General features: G+C 43.5%; 1 protein-coding gene across 2 annotated transcripts in view; it reads right to left on the reverse strand.

Annotated features, from left to right (window-relative positions):
- Window positions 1–24,966, reverse strand: part of PPARGC1A (PPARG coactivator 1 alpha) — a 635,527-nt gene that overhangs the window by 407,427 nt on the left and 203,134 nt on the right. For both annotated transcript variants that reach the window (XM_081019911.1, XM_081019914.1), the window contains exon 2: window positions 15,374–15,433. In XM_081019911.1, coding sequence (XP_080876037.1) covers window positions 15,374–15,433 — 60 coding nt within the window. The remainder of the gene's footprint in view (window positions 1–15,373; window positions 15,434–24,966) is intronic.

Consider the following 24,966-nt stretch of genomic DNA (forward strand, 5'->3'; position numbering starts at 1 on the left):
ATGATTGGCTAATTCCGGGATTCTCTTGTAGGCCAATCAGGTTGCGGATTCACTTCCACCCGGAGTTGGATTGGGTGGCTCCTGCGGACCAATCAGACTGCTGCATTCTGGATCCTATTGTTCTAGGACCAATCAGACTGCTGCATTCTGGATCCTATTGTTCTAAGACCAATCAGACTGCTGCATTTTGGATCCTATTCAACTCAGTACATAACAGACCTTCTGAATTTCTAACTGGCAGAAATTCAGAAGGTCTGTTATGTACTGAGTTGACACTAACTCTGCCAGGGCATTGGGACTGGTGCCAGTTGATATGGCTGTTGCCTCTCTCTCTCTCTCTCTCTCTCTCACACACACACACACACACACAAACACACACAATGCTGGCACAGATACACACATGCTAGAAGGGGATTAAAATGGGCAACTTACCTACAGCTCAGGTACAATGTATGCCCAACTGACTTCAATTGGACAACACACACACACAAGCTCCCAAGTCTGTTTCAGCACCTTCACACTCAAAGCCTTGCAGCGTGACCCTTTTTTCCTATTGCCCCTTTTGACCTCAGACACGTAGGAAAAATGGATTCCCACGCTCCCACTCTCTCCCTCCACTTCCTGCTGCATCTCCATGTCTATGTTTGGAAGCCTGAATGGGGCTCTTTATATTAGCAGAATTGAGTATTTTTCATGCCACTGCGTAGCACAATCATTTGAGCATTGGGACATTTTAACGCACAACTTAACGCTAAGGAATGGTGAGACCATTTAACCCTAAAAAAGAGGAGGCAATATCAGGGTCATATCCATTTCTGAAGCTGAACCAATCTAGCAGAATTCTTCTAACATTCTGGTTCACATGAGAAACTTGCAGCAACCTTGATTTATTTCATCCATCCCTAGCCTGTGTATTGTGTGTGAGAACGATCACTCAGAACTTCTTAGCAGAATGAAACAGCACTCATTCCGAGTAAGGCTATCAGAATTTAGTGTTTTGTTATAGAGAGATCTGTAGATAAGTAGAAAGCACAGTCTCTGCCTCAAGCCACTTGCAGTTTATGCTAGATAAAACAAGATGTGACATGAGAGATATGGGAATGAAGGGAAGCTTATTTGGTCTTTGCATTTTATACTTTTTTTCAGGTTACATGCCTACAGAAATGTGAATCTGCAAGGGAAAGAGAAGGCTTGGAACTCAATTTTTAGGAAAGATGAAGCAGTGTTTGCTCAAAAAGAGGGGGGAGGAATCAATTGGCTATATGATGATGGGCAACTGTGCTGCAGGAGGATTTGGAAACCAAATTCTTTTGCTAGACCCCCTAAGCCTCAGCCATAGGAAACGGTACAGATTGCACTCTTGATTTAAACAGACTCTTGAATCCTGCGCTTTCTTGACTTTAATCAATAAAGAAAACAGTGGACTGAAATATTTAAGCACTATGCAAGCCACAAAAAGAACTAGTTCTATGGTACACTACTGGCCAACATCACACTGCAATGTGGTTAAACCACAGAGCCTATGACTTGCCAATCAGAAGGTCGGCGGTTTGAATCCCCGCGACGGGGTGAGCTCCCGTTGCTCGGTCCCTGCTCCTGCCAACCTAGCAGTTCGAAAGCACATCAAAGTGCAAGTAGATAAATAGGTACCACTCTGGCAGGAAGGCAAACGGCATTTCCGTGCGCTGCTCTGGTTCGCCAGAAGCGGCTTAGTCATGCTGGCCACATGACCTGGAAGCTGTACGCCAGCTCCCTCGGCCAATAAAGCAAGATGAGCGCCGCAACGCCAGAGTCGGTCACGACTGGACCTAATGGTCAGGGGTCCCTTTACCTTTACCTTTATGCAAGGCACAAAAAGAACTAGTTCTATGGTACACTACTGGCCAACATCACACTGCAATGTGATTTCAGTTCAGGGGGGGTGCTTTAGAAGGGTTTGCACCTCATTCAGTAACTCTTCCCATGGAAAGCTCTGAAAAAGCAATTCAGTTTGAACTGAGGGTAAAGCTGGTCATGGAGGGCACCAATTGGCTATCACCAGTGGGATTTTGTTTGCCCATGATGTGCTGTGTGTCCTTGTTCTCTCTCCAGATGGTTCCTCCCACACCGTTGCTGGTACTGAGTTTCCCACAGTCTCAGAGTTGTGGTCCAAAGGCAGAGTTCAAGGATCCTAAAAAGCAGCCCCAAGTGGTGGTAACATGGACTTCCTGGCAGCTGTAACCCATGAATAAATGAGAGACAGACTTAACAGTTGCAAACGCTTGATCTTTATTGAGCACACTTTGGAACAAAGTTCCCTTCCCATCAAGGGCTGGTGAAGGAGTCTCAGTTGCGGGGCTGTCTCTCTGCATGAGTTTGAGTGCAGTATCCCTTGCCTAGCAGCCTCTGTAGAAAGGATGAAGTGGAAACATGCAGAAAAATGGTGCTGCATTGGGGTGTGGCAGCAACTATAAAGGGAGCAAGAGCTTAGAACTGTGGGGCCAAGCATCCCCAAGTGCTGTTGGCACATCAGCCAAGCATGGTTCTCCCTCACATCACCTTGGGGAGAGGGAGCACATCTAGGGCACCTGTCAGCTTTCTGAAGGTTGCTTGAGGCTGCTTCTGCAGGGTGAAGCTGGGAGGTTCCTGCAAAACAAACAACAGAGCAACTGAGTGAGGTGCGAGAGGTTGATGTGTAGAGCAGCCTACACCGTCACCTATAGCTTTCCCTCCTGGACTGCATCCACCGGTGGTGTGAGTGTTTCTGGATCCTCTGTAGCTGTGTGTCTGCAAGGCATGAAAACAGTGGGATGGCAATGAAGGCTAGTGGTTGCAGGAGCACCCCTGTGGCTGATGACCCCATGTGTCCCTGGTGTTCAAGGTGCCAGGACCTCCACACCCCATAGTAGCCCAGGGGTTTGTTGTCAGGGGTGGCTTGGCCAAAGAAATCTGTGTGTCAAGGCCTGGAGGTGCTCTTGGGTGCTACAGAGCTGTTTGTTTGGAGAGCTGGGGTGTTTTGAGACTGCTGCCAGCCCTCCTTGTACAGAGTGGGAGTACTGCTAGGGACCTCGATCTTCCTGGACTTACCTTGCAGTCTGTCTCTGTGGCTCCTTTGGGTGATGGCTGCTGCTGCTGTACCTCCAATGTGCAGATGCTGCTGTATTCTTCTCTGGGAGAGAAGCTTGAGAGAGAGGTGTTTGCACAAAAGCCTTGTTTATTCCCCATTTCTGGGGCGCAGTGCCTGTTCAGCAAGCGTTCAAAGTGCCCAGTGCTTGGTGAATGTGTTCCTTGGGTGCAAAGTGCCTTTCATCACATGCCCTGGGCTCCTCTCCTGAGCACAAAGTCCCTAGCTGAGGAGTTTGTGAGGCAGCATGATGCACCAGAGCAGACCAGATCCCGAGTGCTCTTTCAGTGTGGGCGGGAACAATAGGAGAGCCTGGTCCCAATTTTTGGTTCATGGGTCCACCTCACTGACCTCCATTGTGCGCCACCTTTTTTGCCAGCATAGGCTCTGCCGGGTTGCCAGGTCATGTGGCTGAGCTGAACACAGCTAGGATCCCACGTCAAGTCTCCCCTGCCAAGCCCTGCCCTTGTCACTCCTCCAGAACGCTCATTTTTCAGGGCTTATGCCAGCAGTATCTCGGCTCACTGGGCTAAGTCCAGATGGAAGAGTTATGCCAATTTATCTCTGGCTAAGCTGGGGGGGCGCGGGGGGCGCTGTGGGTTAAACCACAGAGCCTTGGACCCCGCGACGGGGTGAGCTCCCGTTGCTCAGTCCCTGCTCCTGCCAACCTAGCAGTTCGAAAGCACATCAAAGTGCAAGTAGATTAATAGGTACCGCTCCGGCGGGAAGGTAAACGGCGTTTCCGTGCGCTGCTCTGGTTCACCAGAAGTGGCTTAGTCATGCTGGCCACATGACCCGGAAGCTGTACGCCGGCTCCCTTGGCCAGTAAAGTGAGATGAGTGCCACAACCCCAGAGTCGGCCACGACTAGACCTAATGGTCAGGGGTCCCTTTACCCCTTAAAGCTGAGGTTGAGAAGCTATCCTGACACAGCCTGGATGAGCTGGAGATCTGCTGGAGCCTAGCTCTCTCATCCTGGCAGATCCAGAGTTAGGACCTTGAGTTAGGTCCATTAATTTCAACTGAGTGAAACTTTGTTAAATACTACTCCAAGAGACAACTGAGCAGCGGCCATTCTGATTCTTGACCCTGACTGTTTGCTTTACCCTGCTGGTTTTATTTGTGGTTACAGCAACATTAAAAAATTATTTTTGGTATCCTAACCACCCTAACTGGGTGGTAGAAAGCAACCAAGGGTGAGCAATAGGGCATGCAGATTAAAATTGATGGTTTTCTTTTAAAAAATAAGGATGAGAAGAAATATAATATATAATGTCTCAAACAGATGTGGTGTCCTAGATCCTCATGGCTTGAATTTTAGGGGGGAGAAACTATTAGTAACACAACCCTTCCCCAATTAAACACAGCCACATTTCTCCATGAGTAAATTTCTAACTTTGCAGGAGACTAGGCTCTTCTGAGTGCCAGAATAGTGCAGTCTATCTGTGAGGAATTAGGAGCAATAAGGGAGAAATTAAGCTTGGTTATTTCAATATTCAACTGTGATAAGAAGGTGTCAGTACAGGATATCCATTTCATTTCAGAGGAAGGTACTGTGGGGGAAAGTATTAGTAACAAAGTTGAATCAGCCAAGCGTAAGAGACCCATTTTGCCTAATGTTTCCAGAAAAAGTAACTTAGCCTCATCAGAGAATAACTGGAATAGCAATCAAATTCTCCAACCATCTCAGATTGATCTAAGTAGAGATGGGAAACCTCCCCCTGAGAATTTTTGCAGAAATACAGAAACCTACATAAACCAGGACAGGTTTCTTCTATAGCTCATCAATGAAACCTCTGAAATCTATCCTTCTTTGTGTGGTTCCATGTGTAAGCAGAGCTCTGAAATTTAACCTTAAGGACCCACAGCCATGAATGCCCACTCTTGCGGGCAACTCACTGGAATTGCAACTGGGAGCTTCACTAAATACAAGATTGAAGGAATGGGTTTCCCAAAACCCAAAACTGACTGTGCAGTTTTTTAAACTGCACCAAAATCCCTATTTTTCCTTAGCTAAAATGCATAAACTTGAGCCATTGAGCAAATGCATAACAAGAACACAGCTCTCTCCTTTATCAGTTTGTGACGTCAAGGATGACCCTGACTGTACCAGTAGAACAGAGAAAACACGTTTGTGCCTTATCTTATGTTCTTACCACAAAGACGCACAGACCCAAGTCTGGGAACAATGCCAGAAGCGTGTGCTCGGAGATGATGACCTCTTCCTCCAAGATAAGAGTAGGAAGAGGAAGATCCTTTTATGGTCAGGAGTGCAGGAAGGAAATCCCTTTTATGGTTAAGAGTGCCAGAGCAAGAACATATGTGATGTCAACCTGAGTGTACAAGCTGACGTGGCTGGGGAAGGAGGAGAGGGTGTCTGGAGGATATATATACTGCGTGAAACTTCTCATTTCTTTGGACTTGCTGTGGACTTGATCACGCAAGTGCCTTCTGCTATCCGGAGAGCAGAATAAACTCTTTCTTTGAACCAACCTCGGTGTCATTTGACTTCCTTCCTCCTGTCCCAGAGCAACGCAGACCCAATCGGTGAACTCAAATAAGGCTACAAGATAGCATGAACAAGGCCTTTTGCTTTTGTATGAGTGGATCTTTGGGAACAACGGACAGATATTCATCCACCCAAAGGTGTGGTCTGAAGCTACATAGTGTAGCAGCCTTATCATAGCTAATTATGTCTGAGTCTATCTAGCCGGCTCCTAGACAGAGGCTGCTGGACATGCTATTCACACCACCAAGAGTTCGGGGGAGGGACTGAATATAATGTAATAAATAAATAACCGCTGAAACTGGCTCAATAAAAATGACCTCACAAAAAAATGGTACACATTATTCAGCGCACCATTAAGGTATAATTCTAAAGAGATGACAAGTAGATTTCATCTTCTGAACAAGCAGTGGCATCAATTTTCTTAAAAATTCAAGAGGTACATTAATACAAAGATTCTTATTTAAGTGCTTTCCATGAGCTGCCCTTCCTTCATCACTTTATCAGATTAAGTTTGCCACTTTGCTAGTTCAAGATCTTTTTGCCTAATAAGATGTGAATAGAATTCACTGCCCATCTATATATATTTTTTTGTCCTCTGCAACCTGAAAGAGAACAGAAAAAGGCAAACGGTTATCTAGTACAGAATGTGAGGATGAGAAGGAAGAAGGGGAGACGGCAGGCAAAACTCTCTTCTCGAAAAATAATATCCACCTGCCTGATATATCAACTCCTTGCAAAATGTTGCAGAAAAGGACTGACAGAGAAAGTGAGACATTGCTCTGGAAGAACCCACGCTCGTTGCTATATACTCAGGGAACCAAAAAGATAAGAGGACTCTTTTGTGCAGCAAGTGGTCTAAACAAATAAATTACAGGCTTGATAACCTTTTGTTTCGAACACTCTGCCATTTGCACGGCTCTTGTTAGGGCTCTTGTCAGGCCCAATATAAATCCCAAATTGTGAAGGCTTTTGTAACTGAGCTATAAAAATTTACTCTGGGGCAGAACCTTAGCAATTGGTTGGGGCGGGGAGCACAGAGAATGACTGAAGCATGGAAAGTGAGGCTGAAAATAAAAACTTGAACTCTTCACTTATACACCCAAGCCTGTCTTTCCCAGTCTACTAAAAATATGGGACATCACAGGCAGTGGCAGAGGAAGGGGGTGACATCGCTGCCCCTCCCCAGATGCTCCCAGCTCGCTCCGCCTCTGGTCACAGGACATACAGCTACCCCTGTTTTTTCTATAAACAAGGACCAATCTGGGGCAGGGGCATGAATCTATTTATGATACGATACGATAATCTTTATTGTCATTGTCCCATACAGAACAACGAAATTGAAAAATCTACATAAGACATTCAAAAACCAACAAGCCTGCTGTCCCAACCTGGTTAGCCCCCTAAAAACTCTGATACCCCATTTTTAAATACAATATACTCCCATAGAGACTCCTTACACTGCGTTTAAAACCAAAATCACATTTGGGTAGAAACTGTTTCTCAGGCAGCTAGTCCTAGTCTTTATAACCCTGTAACTTCTTCCAGAAGGCAGAAGCTGAAAGAGATCGTTTCCGGGGTGTGCACTATCTTGTGCTATCTCTGCAGCTTTCTTATGTCACCTGGAAGCATAAATTTGATCCAAGGTGGGAAGAGTGCACCCAATTATTCTCTCTGCAGTCTTTACAACCCTGGACAGCATTGTTTTTCCCCTGACCGTGCAGCTCCCAAACCACACACACAGACCGTAAGTTAATACACTCTCCACAGTACAATGGTAAAATGCCATCAACAGGTCCTTTGAGAGATTGTTTTTCCAAAGGATGTAGCCCTTTCATGCATGTTCATTCATAATACCCAGTGGGGATCCTGCTAGTGGTACTTCTGCTCACATGTTTGGCACACACAATACTTACTAGGACGGGGCAAAGATTTTAAAGGATGTTGAGTCCTGTCTACAGAGTAAAGTGATGGGCAAAAACCCCTTTAGAAGAATTATTACATGGGAGAACAAAGTGCCATGCAAAAGGATCTTGGGTTACTCAGAGGCAAACTTTATTTTGCCGGCGTTTACAATTGTCCCTGAAGAAGACACATGCCAATACATGTTGGACATTTTTCCATTGCAATACATTTGTCCTTTTGCACATGCCATTTCAGATGGGGGATTGCATTATTTAACATCCCCTTGTGTCAACATCTCCCTGCTTGTGGAAAACTCTCAATGTTGGGAGAAAATATTCTGGTTTTAATGTATGTATGTGTCTGGGGGTTTTTGCTTACAGTGTTTTAAGTCGCTTTGAGTTGTCAGGGCAAAAAGGCAACTAATATATTTAAGAAGCAATAATAACAATAGGCATGTCCATAGTTTTCATTTTGAAGAGTTAACAGTGAAGACTTATGAAGGTTTCCTTGCTCTTTTGCATGCATGAGCTCAGAGGTGGGTAGATACAAAATGTGTTAATCTGTTAATAAATATTAATCTTCATTGAAACACCAGGAATGATGGGATATACCACACTGAGCGCCAAGGTCTTCCAAGCACCCCCCTTGGTGTGTGGTGGGAAAGAGGGCTGATTATTGTTCTTAATCATTGCAATGAACTTGGTACTTTAACTCAACCAGATTAAGCTGAGCTAGGCATTGTACAAGGACACAGTAAACAAATTACCTCTGCTTTTTAAATGCATAAATCCTGAAAGACAAGTAGTAATTGTTGGCTAAAGCAACAAAGCTGGTATGGGCGACAGAAGTAGCAGGCGGAAGACAACAACATTAAAAAGTCAGGTTTTGAAACTATAGGCTGTCTGCCTTCACAGTTTGCAGCTAATCGGTACCTCTAATCAATAGCAAAGACAATTCTCTATTGTGAGAAAGGTCTATTGTGAGAGAGGCTGTTTCCACTATACACTTTTGGGAAGACTCATAGAATGGATGAAACTGTGGCTTCACATTTGACACTTTCTACAACATGGAATTGTGATGCAAATGCCAGACATGAAGATAAAAATTTGGTGTGCTTAGGTTGTACTTCATAACCCAATAAATTCAGTCTCAGTTTTCCTGCCTTCCTGCTGAGCCCTTCAGGAGGAAGGACAGCATAAGAGGAGGATACAAGAAGTTGATGGCTGCAGAACACAATTTTTTGAATAAAGTTTAAAGCGGTAGATGTTCAGGAAACAAGATCGGAATAGTTGCAGTAGTCGATGCAGGCCAGGATTGAAGCATGGGCAGGAACTGATGATGCAATCAATAAAGAAAATTCCAAACACTGAAAGAAATCTGTGGCAAGGAATGAAAATTAAACAGGAACTCTGAACAAGCTCAGCTGGAAATTAAATACCACTGAATTCATTGGTACTCTTCAGTAAGTTTATATCTAGCCTTAGTTAGGGCTATGAATGTTTATGTAGAAGTAAATCCCACAGAGATCTGTCATTGCTAAGAGACTGTGCATGGAGTCTGAAAGGGACAAAAATAGATTTTTTATTATTATGAATATTAATTAAGGGACCGTTGAATGTATACATAGTTGAGGTGTGGATGTAACCAAAACAGCAAAGGTGAGATAAAGCAGCAGGAGCTTACTTTTAATGTTCAGCTCTTGATGAGATTTTTAGGTTTATTCAGGGTGTAAACAGATTGGCCTACTAAACTGAAAGTTATGAAATACATTTCTGGACAGAAAACCCACCCATTCCATATGACAAGGATCACAAGGCACACTCTCTCTCTCTCTCACTCCCTCTCTCTCTCTGTGTATGTAATAAACTTTATTAAAGGCTAACCCAAAGAAGTAGACGTTTGGCAGAAGCATACCCTCCAAGTGTCCCTATTTTCCAGGGACAGTCCCAGAATTATGAATGCCATTCCAGCTTCTGACTTGATCCCGGAATGTCCCTATTTCCCCTGCCAGTGCTGCCACCACTGAGCTCGGGGAAGAGGGTGAGCCAGCGCTTGTCCCGAGTGACAGCAGTGGCCGTGAGGGAGCATCTCGTTGCCTCGCCATGGCCTCTCCATGGCCACTGCTGCCAGCCTCCTCCCTTGGGCTGCTCATAGCAGCTGCTGGAGACCAGGTGAGGTGTCTAATCTTGCCCCTTTCTAAAATTCATTTATTGGTGAGTAAATCTACCATGCTTTTGAATTATGGTGCTGGAGGAGACTCTTGAGAGTCCCATGGACAGCAAGAAGATCAAACCTATCCATTCTTAAGGAAATCAGCCCTGAGTGCTCACTGGAAGGACAGATCCTGAAGCTGAGGCTCCAATACTTTGGCCACCTCATGAGAAGAAAAGACTCCCTGGAAAAGACCCTGATGTTGGGAAAGATGAAGGGCACAAGGAGAAGGGGACGACAGAGGACGAGATGGTTGGATAGTGTTCTCGGAGCTACCAGCATGAGTTTGACCAAACTGCGGGAGGCAGTGGCAGACAGGAGTGCCTGGCGTGCTCTGGTCCAGGGGGTCACGAAGAGTCGGACACGACTAAACGACTAAACAACAACAACAAATCTACCAAAGAATGAAATAAAAATAAAATTGGGATTAAGGGGTTTGGTATATGATAGGAAATGCTTGGGGAGGGGGACAGGAAATGGGGTGTCGATGAGGGTCAGTTGCAGGGGGGAGCAGTGAGAAATATTCCTATTCTCATCTGAGGAATGTTGGAGGGTATGCAAAAGTACCCACTGTGCTCCATGCTTTGGCGGATAAAAATACCTTAACTGTACAGGAAGGCACTTGTTAGTTATTTGACGATATATAGGTCAAGGCCTACTCAAAAATATGACTGTGCTAATAAAGGGCTACTGCCCTTCCCATTAAACCTTCGAAGCTGACTTATACATACTTTCGAATTTAATCGTAGAGAGACTATAATTCCATCTGAAGAGAAGAACCAGTCCAGAGACCATCAACCGCTCCTAATAAAATTATCTCTTAAATGCTTGCTTGAAATATTCCCATGACATAAGTATTCTGAAGAAAGCTGTCATGCTTGGTCCATATTTGCTTTCAAATAAACTTGCAATGGATTTTGTTTATTTTTAAATCCAATGGTCCTTTCTTCTACTGCATGTCATCCATCGTAAAAATGTGGGATACGGATTAGCTTTCAGACTCCTTTCAGCTCTTATAATTTACAGTGTCACGATGAGCATATGCAAAAGGAGGAAAAACACGAATTTTCTCGTATTTCCACTCTTTAATATGGCATTTTGTACAAATGAAAAGCAGGAAGCTTAGGCGGTGGCTGCCAAATTTAATGATATCAGGTGCAGCTGAAATGTCTTAGTACATCCCAAAGTTATGCAGAATAAAGAACTACTTATTTGAATTGCATCCAAGCCTCTATCTCCAGGGCAATCCAAGACTAGATTTGTTTGTATGTTTTCACTAAATGCCACTGTGCCATATGAGATAAGAGATTGTATTTGAAATAACAGCCACTTCCAATTTTTGGCTTCCATGTAGAGCAGGGTTTATCAATTTTGATCATGCTTATCCAGAATTAGTTGTCAGGTCTCAGTTGCTGGCAGGAATCAGACAACAAAAATTCAACATTAGTACTGAATGACTAATCCAGCCTTGTGGAAGAAGAAAGCACAAACAATTATGCTGTGATTGGGATTGACTGCATTTCAAATATCAGCACTTCTATATTATAATAGCATGGATTAACAAAACAGGACTGACGTTAAAAGGAATCAGTCTAAGCATCCATTGGGCAGGGTGAGGGATGCTAACCTGTATGCAAATCGGCAAAAATGTGGTGCTAGATATTTACACACAGAAGAGTGATTAGCCATGCCAATATGAGACTGTCAGGGAACTGCCATCAGCTCAGAGGCGAGAGGTGGAAGGGCAGTTGTGTTACAGGGAGCCTCCGAATATCTTGCAAAGCAGTTCTTCCTCTGGCAAGGAGGGAAGCCCCACCTCCAGTGGGGAGGGGGTGCAGGGATCAGAAGATGCTAGGGAGAGTCTCAACACCGAGCCTGAGCAAAGCGGAGAGGAGGCAAGTCCCCCTTTGCCAGCGCCCATTCTGCGCAGTAGGTTTGGGCGCAGAGAGGGGAGGAGAAGGATGGGGGTCACACGACTGTTATGCTGGAGAAGGTATAAGGACCGCCCACTCCCAGATTCTGCTAGCGACTGAGCAGACATGGACTTGCGACGTTCTGCACTGTAAATAGTTTGTACAGATAATAAAGCCTGGGAAAGACAGGTTGGAGTCTTGCCTGTTTGCTCTCAAGCAACCACACCAGCACCTGACAGAGACTGTATTGAAGGAATGGGTTTCCCATATCTAAAGCCTGACTGTGCAGTCAGTCTGAAACAGGCCCCAAAATCCCCATTTTTCCTTCTCCAAGGGTGCATTAGCTAAAAACCATTAACTTGAGCTCTTGAGCAAATGTATAACAGGAACCCAGCTGTATAAACAAAGCTCTCTCCTTTATCAGTCTGTGATGCCTAATGAATGGCCTTGTCAGTTCCGAAGTGGAGACGAGACGGCAGAGCTGGGGCTTATCTTATCTAGTGGGTTGTAGATATCCTGACACACTGACGCACAGACCTTGCAAGACACCCCTGCACTCGGGGATGGCGCCAGGAGTGCTCTTAGAGTTCGTGACCTTCTTACCCCAAGATAAGGAATACAGGAACAGGAACATCCTTTTATGGTCAAGAGTACAGGAACAGGAACATCCTTTTATGGTCAAGAGTACAGGAACAGGAACATCTGTTTATGGTCAGTATTACTTTGGTTATCCAATAATAAAAATTCAGCAATATTATGGAAAGCAACAGTACAACAAAGTTCTTAGGAGATACACCAGTGATCTGGATGTCATAGTTATTAGCATTTGCCATGGGCTTACCAACATACCTCTAACTTTATAACTACTACTACTACTATAAGCTCAAATCCCTGCATTCACCAATACATACATATCATACACATCAAAATCCTTTTCCATATGTGAAAGGATTGGTGAAATGTGCAGCACTTCAGAGATTCAAACACACATACAACAGCATTAGTGATCACTTTGCTCTTTCCGTGAGTCAATCAGCAAAAGTATCTCTGAGCCAAACTGAATCAGGTTGTTTAAAAATAGCAGAGAAGCATTAAACTCTGTTACACTGGTCTCAGTGGATAGCTTTGGTTTTGGTCTGTCTGATCAGATCTCCTATTGTTCCTTTCATTGTTCGTATTTCTAATTCATTAGTATAGCACAGCACGCTATATGTAAGAGGATGTTGCAACCTAATGAAGATTTTCCCTTCTCTCCCTTTCAAAACAAAAAAAGCTGGTTCACTTATGTTGTTGTTCTGTTTTTAATGGTATGGTGAAAGATTTTCATCTTGTCAGGTTTTATTTTCCTCCCATTGACATTATCTCTTAATTAAAAGAAAAGATAAATAGATTCGAGCAGGTGCTGTAGCTGATATGAAACATAGCTGTTGTTTTTTTAAAGTCCAGTCAGACAGACAAGAGCTGAGTTTTCCAGCTAGCCAATTTTTGTAGCAAAACATACTCAGCAGTAAGAGAGGGTATATATGCATGTCTGGGCGGCATCGGCAGGAGAGTGGGGGTGTACTCTTCAATTTTGGAGTATTTTTCCCTTGAACCAAAAATCCCAGCTAATAGCAGTTCACAGAAAGGACCAGAAGGCAAATTTTCTCTCCATCTCTGCTATCTGTGCCCCGGGTAAGAAGGGATTTTGCATTTCATACACCATTTACTACATGCAACCATAGCTTTTCCATTGGGCCCTCCTGTTCCACTCAGCATCAGTGCCACCCCTAGAGCACAGGCTGCAGGGCTGTGAATTTTGCTCATAAGGGGGAGGTTTTTGCATGTGTGTTTTTTCACAGAAAAACTCCTCAGAGAAAGTCTTCTTCAGATGCATTAAAAAGTAAGCAACTTAGTGCTATAAGGAACAGAGGCTGAGGCATGCACTAAATATTGCAATACTTCTGATAGACCCTGTAAGGCACCTTCGGAAACTGAAGTCAATGCATTCAAACAAACACAGACACAGCACAAATGCTTCCCATCAGCTGTTCGTTGCTGTGCTCAATGATCAATGACCTACTGAGCGTTTGCGTGTACACTCAGTTGGAAACCTGGGTCAGCACCCAAGATTATATGCAATAAACACAACACACAAGAAGGATCAACAATACCATGGGCATTTTACATTCTTCTCTACACAAATTCATCCAATTGGCGAAGTATTTTGATTTCAATGCCTTTGATCAAACATAGTGAGGGCCATTTCACACATTACACAGACACAAATCTGGATTTGTCACTGAAAATATACTCAAAAGGCACTGTAGTTAATCAGAACTCTGTGATGAGTATACGACCTGTACACACCATTGGCAACATTCACACATTCCATTCTTTATGTGCATTTAACACATCTTAAATGTCCACCCCAAATATATTAAGTGTGGTGGCCCTTGGAATAACCCTAAAAGTCTGACATCTTTTGAATTTTATTATTTCGGTCACAGACCAGTTCCAGCCCACATACAATATCAAGGAAGTCATAAAACATGATAGGGATATATTTGAATTTGCAATTAGGTATAACAGGAACAATACAGATATAGCAACAGTTAAAAAATCTATAAATTAAAACTTAGTCACTAACATATAACCTAAAATTATCATTTAAGGCCTTAATCATTATGATAGCACAGCTTGTTCCCTAAGTTTTATGGCAATCTCACAGAATTTGGCTACCCTTAACGTGATCTCAGGATCCTTGTCCTCTACCAGGGATTTTAGACACTGAAGTTCGGATTCATTTGGAGATTTTTGCATAGCAGGGGTAATAAATACTGAGCGTATACCCCTGTAGAAACGGCAGCGTAACAAGGCATGAGAGACAGTTTCTACCTCTATCAAGTTGCAGACTCGTTCCACGTATGGTTTAACCTCGAATCTGCCCTGCAATAAGGCAGATGGCCAGCACGCTGGAAGTCTGACATCTCTACTTAAAACTGCCCTGGAGTTATTTACAAAGGGCAGTATAGAAATTTATTGGATACATGAGTAATTAAAAAAACCAACAACCACCTATTTGGGGAGTCCCAGTGAGGGGGGAAAAACATTTTATGTCTTTTAAGGATTTTGCAAATGTTTCCTTTTAGAAGCAGTCACACTGGAAAAGTGACCAACAGATTGAATATCTACATGAGGTTCCACACACCCTTACAAGAGAAGCAAAAGCTCCAGAAGCAAAAGTGGAGGATGCAGAGAAGGAGGGACGGAGCTTCAGGTGGAACAAACAGAGAAGCAGAAGTTCAACTCATAAAAAAACTCAAAGTCTGCCATACGATTTCTCCTACAATCTGACCCACTACTCTGATCTCTGATAGAGAAGACCCTTGCCTTCCTTACTGAGACATTATTCAGCTTCACTCCAAGTCAGTGCCACCAAACTAGACCTTGGAACAAACAGGCATAGTTATAGCCACACCAGTGGTGAGCAGAGCACTTGCTTCCATAGCAAACATCTCTGGGTCCCTAGAGGCTCCTTGGTCAGACCAGTGCTGTAGTCTGTGAAGTGTGCTTAGGGGCAAAATCTGTGGGGGTACAATCTGCCAACACAAGTCTGCTTATGCATCTTATTACCAAACACACACAAACACAACAGGTGCAGCTCAAATTCTTTAACCGAGTTTTTCCACATACCTAGTGTTCTAGCTGTATTGTGTTCACATTATTCAACAAATTAAAGGTGTGGGTTTTTTACCTGTGCACTGTTGAAAAGAATGTTGCATTCCTTCATCGGCAGGTCAGCACTGGAAAGAGGCTGCAAAAAAACAAAAGCAAAAATTAGGACAAAGGTATATCAACTGAATGACAGCTAGCAGATTTGAACTTGAGTCTGAAATGTTGGAGCCCGGACTACTCTACCAACAGAGATTTAGCAGGTGCCTTCTACTTCAACTTTTAAATACCTGCTGAGAACTTCTCTATTCTGCCAGGCTTATGCAGGCAATTAAGAATATACCTTTCCACAATGCTGAGCTGATTTCTGATATTAACTTTTAAATATGATTTTATTGTATTGCATTGTACAACTGTCATAAACTGCCCCTCTGATTTTTTTAATGAATAATAATATACAAATGTTTTTTTTATAAATCAATGAGAGATACCTGTTGTTTACGGTCACTAAAGGTTGTTCACTGAGGTACCTATGTATCTTTGTCTTAAGACCAAACTAGACATGACACAGGAGGTGCAATGATTCGGATTTTCTTTTTACTACTTAGCAGTCCTACGGGCTTTGAAGATCATGGGAAATGTACTCTTAGCAAAGTTTTTAACCCTTACCTCCTATCCATTTTGTGATCTAAATTTACACCTACCCTAGGTCTACTTTCTCATGAAGATCTGACTCGTTTGCTACCTTGAAAAATGTCTTAATTGAGATAACCAGCATGTGCACAATTTTCTTGAATTCTATTATATATTTAAGCTGGTTCAAATGTTTCAGTCCAAGACAACAGCTCTCCTGGTGCCCACCACACAAAGATAGCTGGGGAATCCTCATGAAGATCAAGCAAAGGTGAAGCAGCTTGAATGTTTCTCTTCTAGAGTTAAAGATTTTGTTCACATGTAATGCTAAACCATGGTTTAGTGCTACTTCCGTGATCCATAATGGGAGCACTGTGATCCATAATGGGAGCTGCTACTTCCATGATCTCAGATAAGCCTGAGTTGGAACAGCCCTTCCTGTCTCCATAATGGGAGCACTGTGGTTCAGCTCACAATCCAATTTAACATTCACCCAGAAATTCAGTGGGACTTACTTTCTAAAAAGCTTGTTTAAGATTGCACTTCTAGACTGAAGTCTTACACAGTCCTACCTTGGAAGTCGAACGAAATCTATTCCGGAAGTCTGTTCGACTTCCAAAACGTTCGGAAACCAAAGCACAACTTCTGATTGGCTGCAGGAAGCTCCTGCAGCCAATTGGAAGCCACGGAAGCCCCATTGGACGTTCGGGTTCCAAAGAACGTTCGCAAACGGGAACACTCACTTTTTGCGGCGTTCAGGAGCCAAAACGTCTGAGGACTAAGGTGTTCGGAATCGAAGGTACAACTGTACACACTTACCTATCTCACTCAACACAATTGGGTTTACTTCTGAGTAGACACCAAAAGGATTGTGGCGTTAGCTACGCTTGAGCTAGAAATGTACACTATTCTTAACTTTCTGTAATAATGTAACTGAATCAAAAAGGCATAGCAGGTTATTTTAAAAGGGGAAAAAATTAACACATGTAAAATATGTAGAAGACCGCTCCTCACAAGAAGCAATATATGCTGGTAACAAAGAACAAAAGGATACATGGAAATGTGTCAGTTTAATAAGAAACAGCTCCACTTCTGCAAAGATGTAGGACGTGAGCTAGACTCAGCATAGCAGAGCTACAGAGAGTGTGCAATATGAACCATTAGCCGTGTATCTTCAAAAGAAGCAAGCCCGTGAAATTCCAGCATCCTCAATCCATCACCCTCAATCTGAAAGCACTTTACGTGGCCATGAGACCCACTGAAATCAATGAGACTTACTTTCACTTGGAATAAAATGCAGAGGTATTCGTTCACACAGCTGTTACTGTGCACAGAAATAGTTGCCTGTGGCTGGGGTGGGGATGCTGGAAGTTGCCTCCCTTCTCCCTGATTGCACTTAATCTGGTCTGCCCCTTTAGTGTTATACCTCCAAGCGGTACACTATAAATATTATTCCCCTTAGTATGCAGGCAAACAGGCTGGCAAAACACTAAATTGACTCAGTTGATTAGTTTTTGTCAGTTACAATGCACATTTATCTATAAATGCAATCCTCTGTAAGATCGATATGTTTATTGAGTTCATTTTTCAATAAAGTTTGAGATGTCCTCAATTAATAAGTTGAAACATAACCTATAAAAGCTACTCATCCAGCACGATCTCCAGCCTGCCCCACAATACAGGAGAGAAGCACAAACTGGACAATTTTACTTTGAGATCGCCCCCGCTCTTGGCAGCACTACAAAATATGCTCAGAGAGGGAGAAGAAGAGGAGGAGGAGGAGTTTGGACTTGATATCCCACCTTTCACTCCCTTTAAGGAGTCTCAAAGCGGCCAACATTCTCCTTCCCCTTCCTCCCCCACAACAAACACTCTGCGAGGTGAGTGAGGCTGAGAGACTTCAGAGAAGTGTGACTAGGAGCCCATTTCGACGGCTGAAGGTTAGGTCACAATTGTTTTTTTGTGTGTCTTTAATAAGGCTCTAGTATGTAACAGGCAACAAAGAAGACTAATGTGCATACCATCCTTTGCCAGCTCACTATTCTGTGACTGTCTGCTGGTCCTAACAAGTTGCTATGCTCTTGAAGAGGTCCACGTGTGTAGACAGATATAAATACAGTGGTGCCTCAGGTTAAGTACTTAATTCGTTCCAGAGGTCTGTACTTAACCTGAAACTCTTCTTAACCTGAAGCACCACTTTAGCTAATGGGGCCTCCTGCTGCTGCCGCGCCACCAGAGCACAATTTCTGTTCTCATCCTGAAGCAAAGTTCTTAACCTGAAGCACTATTTCTGGGTTAGCGGAGTCTGTAACCTGAAGCGTATGTAACCTGAAGCGTATGTAACCTGAGGTACCACTGTAGTGGACCAACATAGCTGCCTGCATATTTAGGTTATCTTTAGGTGGTCATGATGAGCTCCTCCACCAGTTACACTATTGCCTTTCACCAAATCTGTTAGTTTTTGAGGTGTAGCTGGACTCTTGGCTCTCTTTCCTACAATAGGGAATGTGTTTATGCCTCTGGAACAGGCAAATGAAAAGACCCAGGTGAAGGTTGTGCATCACATGTGATTACATACCTCCCAACATTTCTTTGATGAAAATAGGGATGTCCTAAGGAAAAGGAGGACATTCCGGAATCAAATCAGAAACCGGGACAGCTTCTGTATATTCAGGACTATCCCTGGAAAATAGGGGCACTTGGAGAGTCTATACACATTCTTTTAGTTCTTTGATAACCTGATGACTATTTTGGCATATATTTCATGGATATGCAAGAAACATGTTTGTCCAGAAAGCCATTGTGGTTGTGCACATATTTGTAGATGAACAGGAATGTAGATTTAGCTGTAATCCAGAATTCAGAATCTTAGCAGATTGTATAAACCTTTGTGTGTTTGAAGATAAAAATGCATCTTCTTCAGCCTTACTTGGAGTGACTAAACTCAGAGTCTTGCCAGCAGGAGTTTTGCTTAGTTAAGGATTTGGGGATCTCAGTATTTGTTTGAAGGAGATAGGAAATGAAAGCTTTCGCCACTCATGTTCTTCAAACCTTGCAGAAGTTTAATTTTTTAACCCTGAGAGTCACAAATTTCTACTGGTTCCAGAGAAACGACGCTTGGACATTGCAAGCAAGCCTTTGCAACCCCTGATGATCTCAGATAAAAACTTCTGAGGACTACAAATCTAATGATTTTGTCTAATCCTTTTCAATATCCAGTTTTATAGTTAACTATATATTTTAATGATTAGTGAATGGCCCATCTCAAAGCAAATTACAAAACTAATGACTATTAGATACCAACGAAATGTAGTGTTAGTGGTTGGTATTTAAAAAACGATTGGGAGTAATACATTTCAAGACTCTGATCTACATATTACAGTTAAAACAAAATCATTTTCTTGTTTTCGTGGCTATTCCTCTCCCCGCAATAAACATTACCTTCACATCAAGTCAGTAAGAACTGATTAGGAAAAAGTATCTTAGTTCTCTACATATGATCAAGCTTCAAATTACAGTATTGTGATTACAATGCTTTACACCAAAATATTCCAAATCCTTCAATATCAGGATTTCAAGTTAACCCCTAACAGACGACTATTCTCTTGAGATGGCTGCTGGCACAGCTGCAGGGTGTGAGATAATTGGTATAGTCTTTTACTCCTTTGCTGAAACGCACATATATGCACACACACACACATAGTTATACACACACACACACACACACACACACGTACGTCTCTGTAAGGGAGACTAGGGAAATTCCCAGGCTAAAAAAGCCAGGTGGACTTCCTAACCTATATGATGGAAAGTAAACCTGGTATAAAACAGATGTCTGATAACAGGAACAAATCTGAAAGCTGAAGTGTTGGTGCAATAATAAAAAAATAGGTATATAAAAGAAGAATTCTGGGGTGCCAAGATCCATGCTTGGGGCAAGTACAATTTGGTGAGAGAATCCCAGTGGAGATTTAAAATCACAAAGTAGCAAAGTAAAGTGTGGACATATAGGCTGTTAGATCTTTAAAATGTCATTATGAGTTCCAAAGTTTCCCCCTTCCCCTAGCATAGTAAAAGACCAAAAGTTTGGTAAGTTTAAAATAGTTTACTTACTAACTCTCCAAAGGTCAGATTCATGTGCTTTTCCATACAGCAGTCAGAAAAAGCTGCACAGGCAGTAAAACTTGACTTAGTTACAGTGGTGAAAGTTGCTAAATTATTGGTACGAGAACTTGTTAGAGAGGCTTGTTAGAGTCATGTGGTCAGAGCTGAAGCAACCAGCTCAGAACCTCTTCTCAGGTAGACTGAGGTACAACAATACAGTAGGCCTGATTACTTTCCTCCCAAGGTGAAGGGAAGGGACATCGCTAAGCCTGGCAAGACAGCTTACTCTATGGAACCCCTTTATGCATTAATTAGACTTAAGTATGTTAGTTAGATGAAGCTGGTTATCCCACATGAAGTAAGATGAGTCGTTCTAAAAGCTCAGGCAATATAGGACTCATCTTAAAATTGACTCACTTGGCATTTATAATTCTTTTGTTTTATTTTTAAAAGGCAATCAGGTAACCTAATATCTACATTTACAACTTATAATTGATTGCCCTCCCCCTTCATCATAAGAGGCAGAAGCTTCAAAAATGAATGGAAGAATAAATTTCTCAAAAAAACACTTCCGAACACCAGCTGACAGTAAGGCTTTCTTCACTGAGATGTGGGTACAAGATAACCCACCTGAATATCATTCAGTTCCAAAGGTGCTCCAAAGAGAAATTATTCATGTTCAGTATTTATAAATGATCTTGGACAATGTGCAACATTGCTTACCTTGGACAATGTGCAACAAGAGCATGAAAGCAGGAGGAGCTCAAACAATTAAAATGACATTTGTTTGTTTGTTTGTTTGTTTGTTTGTTTGTTTGTTGTGTTTATATACTACTCAGTCGTTAGTATTTCTAAATGACGTACATAAAAACAGTCCACCCAAAATTAAACAATAAAGCTGCATCATTAGAATGCCTGCAGGAACAATAACATTTTAGTCAAGAGCTGGAAGTTGAGAAAGGAGGCTGCCTTTTTTATTTATTTATTTACGGCTATTAGCCCATAAAGTATGTACAAACATAAAAGCACAGAGGCATAAAGACCGATATATTCGGCACCAGAGGGTGAACACCATGATGCAGGGGTGGGTCATTGAGCAGAGCCAGATAACAGCTTGGGGCCCGGAGAGCTCCAAGGGACGGATCCCAGAAAAAGGAAAACTGAAGACGAGATCCGACATGCACTCTCTTCAAAACTGTCCGATTAGTTTTTGATGTTGTTGTTTTTGGTGGTTTTTGTGTGTGAGATAACCGCATTCAGGAATCTCACCACCTGCAGAGTTACAGAAGGATCTGTATCCTGCAAAAGTAGTGCGGCATGTGACTCAGCAGGCCTGCCAACCAAGCGCAGTAAAGCAGGACCCAGGAATTTAGTCCTGGCTATGCTATGTAGGGGACAGTTGAACATTATATGTGGGAGAGAATCAACAGTTTTCCCGTCACACACGCATAGCGGAGACACCAAACCCTTGGAAAATCTGTGGCTCAGCAGGTTCGATGGAAGGACATTGAACCTTGCACGAATAAATGCAAGTCGGTGTGGTACAGATGAAAGAGATGACATGTATGATGGAAGGCCAAGTGGTGGGGTTATTCCGTGATACCTGGGGGAGCAGACACCCCCACCCCCGGCGAGGTTGTGTTGATTTTCAATGTCTGCTAATCTTTGCTCAATAAGTTTTTTGGCTGAGCGAAAGTTCATCTTTAAGGAGTCCGCTGGGGAAATTCCGATGCTCAGAAGTTTGGCATGGATTTTTCCTACCCACGGATTGACAAAGTCGTCCCGCCAGAGGCACTGAAAAAGGTAATGGTCAGGAAGCCTATGCCAGCTGGACAGCCAATAACCAAAGACTCGCTTCCAGATGACAGTCTCCAATGATGCAATCCTTAACTCCAGACGTATGGCTGCGTTGCTCACACACATGGGGAGTTTCAGGAGGCGACGGAGAAACTGATTCTGCAATGTCCCCAACGATGTTAAATTGGACCCTGGGGCCCAGAGCGGGGCAGCATAACAGAGGGTGGAAACCACTTTTGCATGGTACACCTTCAATGCAGAAGGGATGTGGGAGGCTCCGTCGGCCGCAAAAAATTGGAGTAGAGTATAAAGTATTGTTTTCCCTTTGTTTAGTAAATACTGTATCTGTGGCTTCCAGCTTAGGTTGTAGTGAAAAAAGACTCCCAGGTATTTAAATTTGAAAACCTGTTCTAATTGGACTCCATCTAACTTCCAGCTGTAAGTTTTCCGAGACCTGGTAAAGACCAGGACTTTAGATTTCCCATGATTAATTGTCAGATGGTTGAGTTTGCAATAAGCCGCAAAAATCTTTAGAGCTCTGCATAAACCGACTCTAGAGTAGGAAAGGATCGCTGCATCGTCGGCATATAGGAGCAGAGGGCAGCGAAAATCAGCTAGGCGGGGGGCATGAATGTTGGCTTGAGACTCATTCAGAAAGAGCTTCATATCGCTAATAAACAAGTTGAAGAGGAGTGGGGCCAAAATGCAGCCTTGGCGCACACCTCTATTTATTGGGACCTCGTTGGATAGGTTTCCCGCCGGTGTGAGTCTCACTCTAGCCGACGACCCATGGTGTAATTGGGTTATAAGCCATAACAGCCTTCTATCTATGCCCCATCTCTCTAATTTCTTCCATAGACAGTTTCTTGGGATACTGTCGAAGGCAGCCTTTAGGTCTATGAAAGCGACACATAGGCGCCCCCGACTCGGGGCAGAATATTTTCTGGCAAGATGATACATGATTACCATATGGTCAGTGGTCGAATAATTGTTCCTAAAGCCCGCTTGCTCGTGGCCAATCAAATTTGAGTCGTTTGCCCAATGGGACAGCTTAGACAGCAAAAATTTTGCATAGATTTTCCCGATGATAGACAAAAGGCTGATGTTCCAATAGTTCTCCGGGTCAGCAGGGGGACCCTTTTTATGGACTGGCACGATCACGGCCTCCTAATCTCAGTTGGGAGGAAGTTACACAAGCTTGGGCCCGCTACACGGAATGCAGGGCTTCTGAGCCAGTGTGGTGTAGTGGTTAAGAGCGGTGGACTCGTAATCTGGTGAACCGGGTTCACTTCCCCACTCCTCCACATGCAGCTGCTGGGTGACCTTGGGCTAGTCGCACTTCTCTGAAGTCTCTCAGCCTCACTCACCTCACAGAATGTTTGTTGTGGGGGAGGAAGGGAAAGGAGAATGTTAGCCGCTATGAGACTCCCTAGGGTAGTGATAAAGCAGGATATTAAATCCAAACTCTCCTTCTCCTTCTCCTTCTCCTTCTCCTTCTCCTTCTCCTTCTCCTAGCATTTATGAGTTGTGCATCTGAGCCATGTGGAACTACTAACAAAGACTCCCCCAAAGATATCAGTGATCAAACCAATATATAAGGAATCAGCAGGCAAGAGTATTGTTAGCCCAGAAATGGAAGCAAGAAGAAATTCCGACGAAAGAAGAATGGCAGACGAAATTAATGGACTATGCAGAAAATGACAGGAAGGATTCAAAACCTGCAAGACCAGAGATTTACAGAAGATTGGAAGAAGCATATGAACTATCTGAAGGGCAATTGTAACCAACAAATTACGCTAGTAGGACTACAAGAAGTTTTGTAAGGAGAAATATATGAATCCCATTGCTCAGTCCCAGCTCCTGCCAACCTAGCAGTTCGAAAGCACGTCAAAGTGCAAATAGATAAATAGGTACCGCTCCGGCGGGAAGGTAAACGGCATTTCCGTGCGCTGCTCTGGTTCGCCAGAAGCGGCTTAGTCATGCTGGCCACATGACCCGGAAGCTGTATGCTGGCTCCCTCGGCCAATAAAGCGAGATGAGCACCGCAACCCCAGAGTCGGCCACGACTGGACCTAATGGTCAGGGGTCCCTTTACCTTTACTTTACAGCTCATGCTAGCTGGAAGAGAGCCAAGCCATGAACTTGCGTTTAGATGACAGGATAAGCCAAACTTTGACATAGAACAGCATGGCACAGCAGTAAAAAGAACCAAGTAGGGACAAAGTAGGTGTGAGTTCTTCTCCAGGAACCTGCATGCTTGCACATTCAAACTAAACCATGTTTTGGCTTAGCCTGACATGCAGACCAGGGCAGTATGTCACCCCTCTGACTCAGTATAGAAAGAAAACGAAAGCTCAGAGTCTGCGGCACCAGTAAAAGCCTTCACGGGCACCATGGCATCTGCAAGTGCCAAGTTGGCAGCCCTTAATTAGGCAGAATGAAGTGGGCACATCGGGCAGAAGATGCTGGGCGTGGAATTGCAAGGTGTTGGGAGAGAGAGCTGCTTGCGCCACATGTTTGCCATGTGCCTTCCATGCTAGCCTGCTGCCCTCGGGTGTGAAATACTCTGTCCTGTCGCCAGAGCTGAAGTAAAATTCAATCGGTCAGCTTCACCTCAAATGGCTCAATGTCTTCAGCCAGTCCTGCCCTGGAGAATCGGTTCAGCATTCTCATGCATCGTTATTCTTCGCCTGTCTGCTCCCAGCTTTTCTGTCATTTATTCAAACAATGCATCTAAACTTTCAGTCAGAATCCTCCGAATCAAAACGTATGTGCAGTCATTTTAGCTGTCATGGAGCGAGGCATACCTTATATTGCAATGGCTGAAGCTTCCTGGAAAGCTGGGCAGAGGCATAGCTCCCTGTTTTATTTGCTTCTAAAAGCAAATATATCACAGTGCTTTACACTAGAACCAGATGAATGATGCTAAATAATCTCTGTGGCAAGCCCTAGCAGCCCCACCTATTGTCAGATCCAATACCAGAGCTAAGGGATTAAGTGAATTCTTCTGTTGCGTCTGTGAACCTGATACTGGACCCAGTACAGTGGTAACTCGGGTTAAGAACTTAATTCATTCTGGAGGTCCGTTCTTAACCTGAATCTGTTCTTAACCTGAAGCACCATTTTAGCTAATGGGGCCTC

Source organism: Podarcis pityusensis, assembly GCF_964106645.2.
Source record: "Podarcis pityusensis genome assembly, chromosome: 9".
NCBI classification, from domain to species: Eukaryota; Metazoa; Chordata; class Lepidosauria; order Squamata; family Lacertidae; genus Podarcis; species Podarcis pityusensis.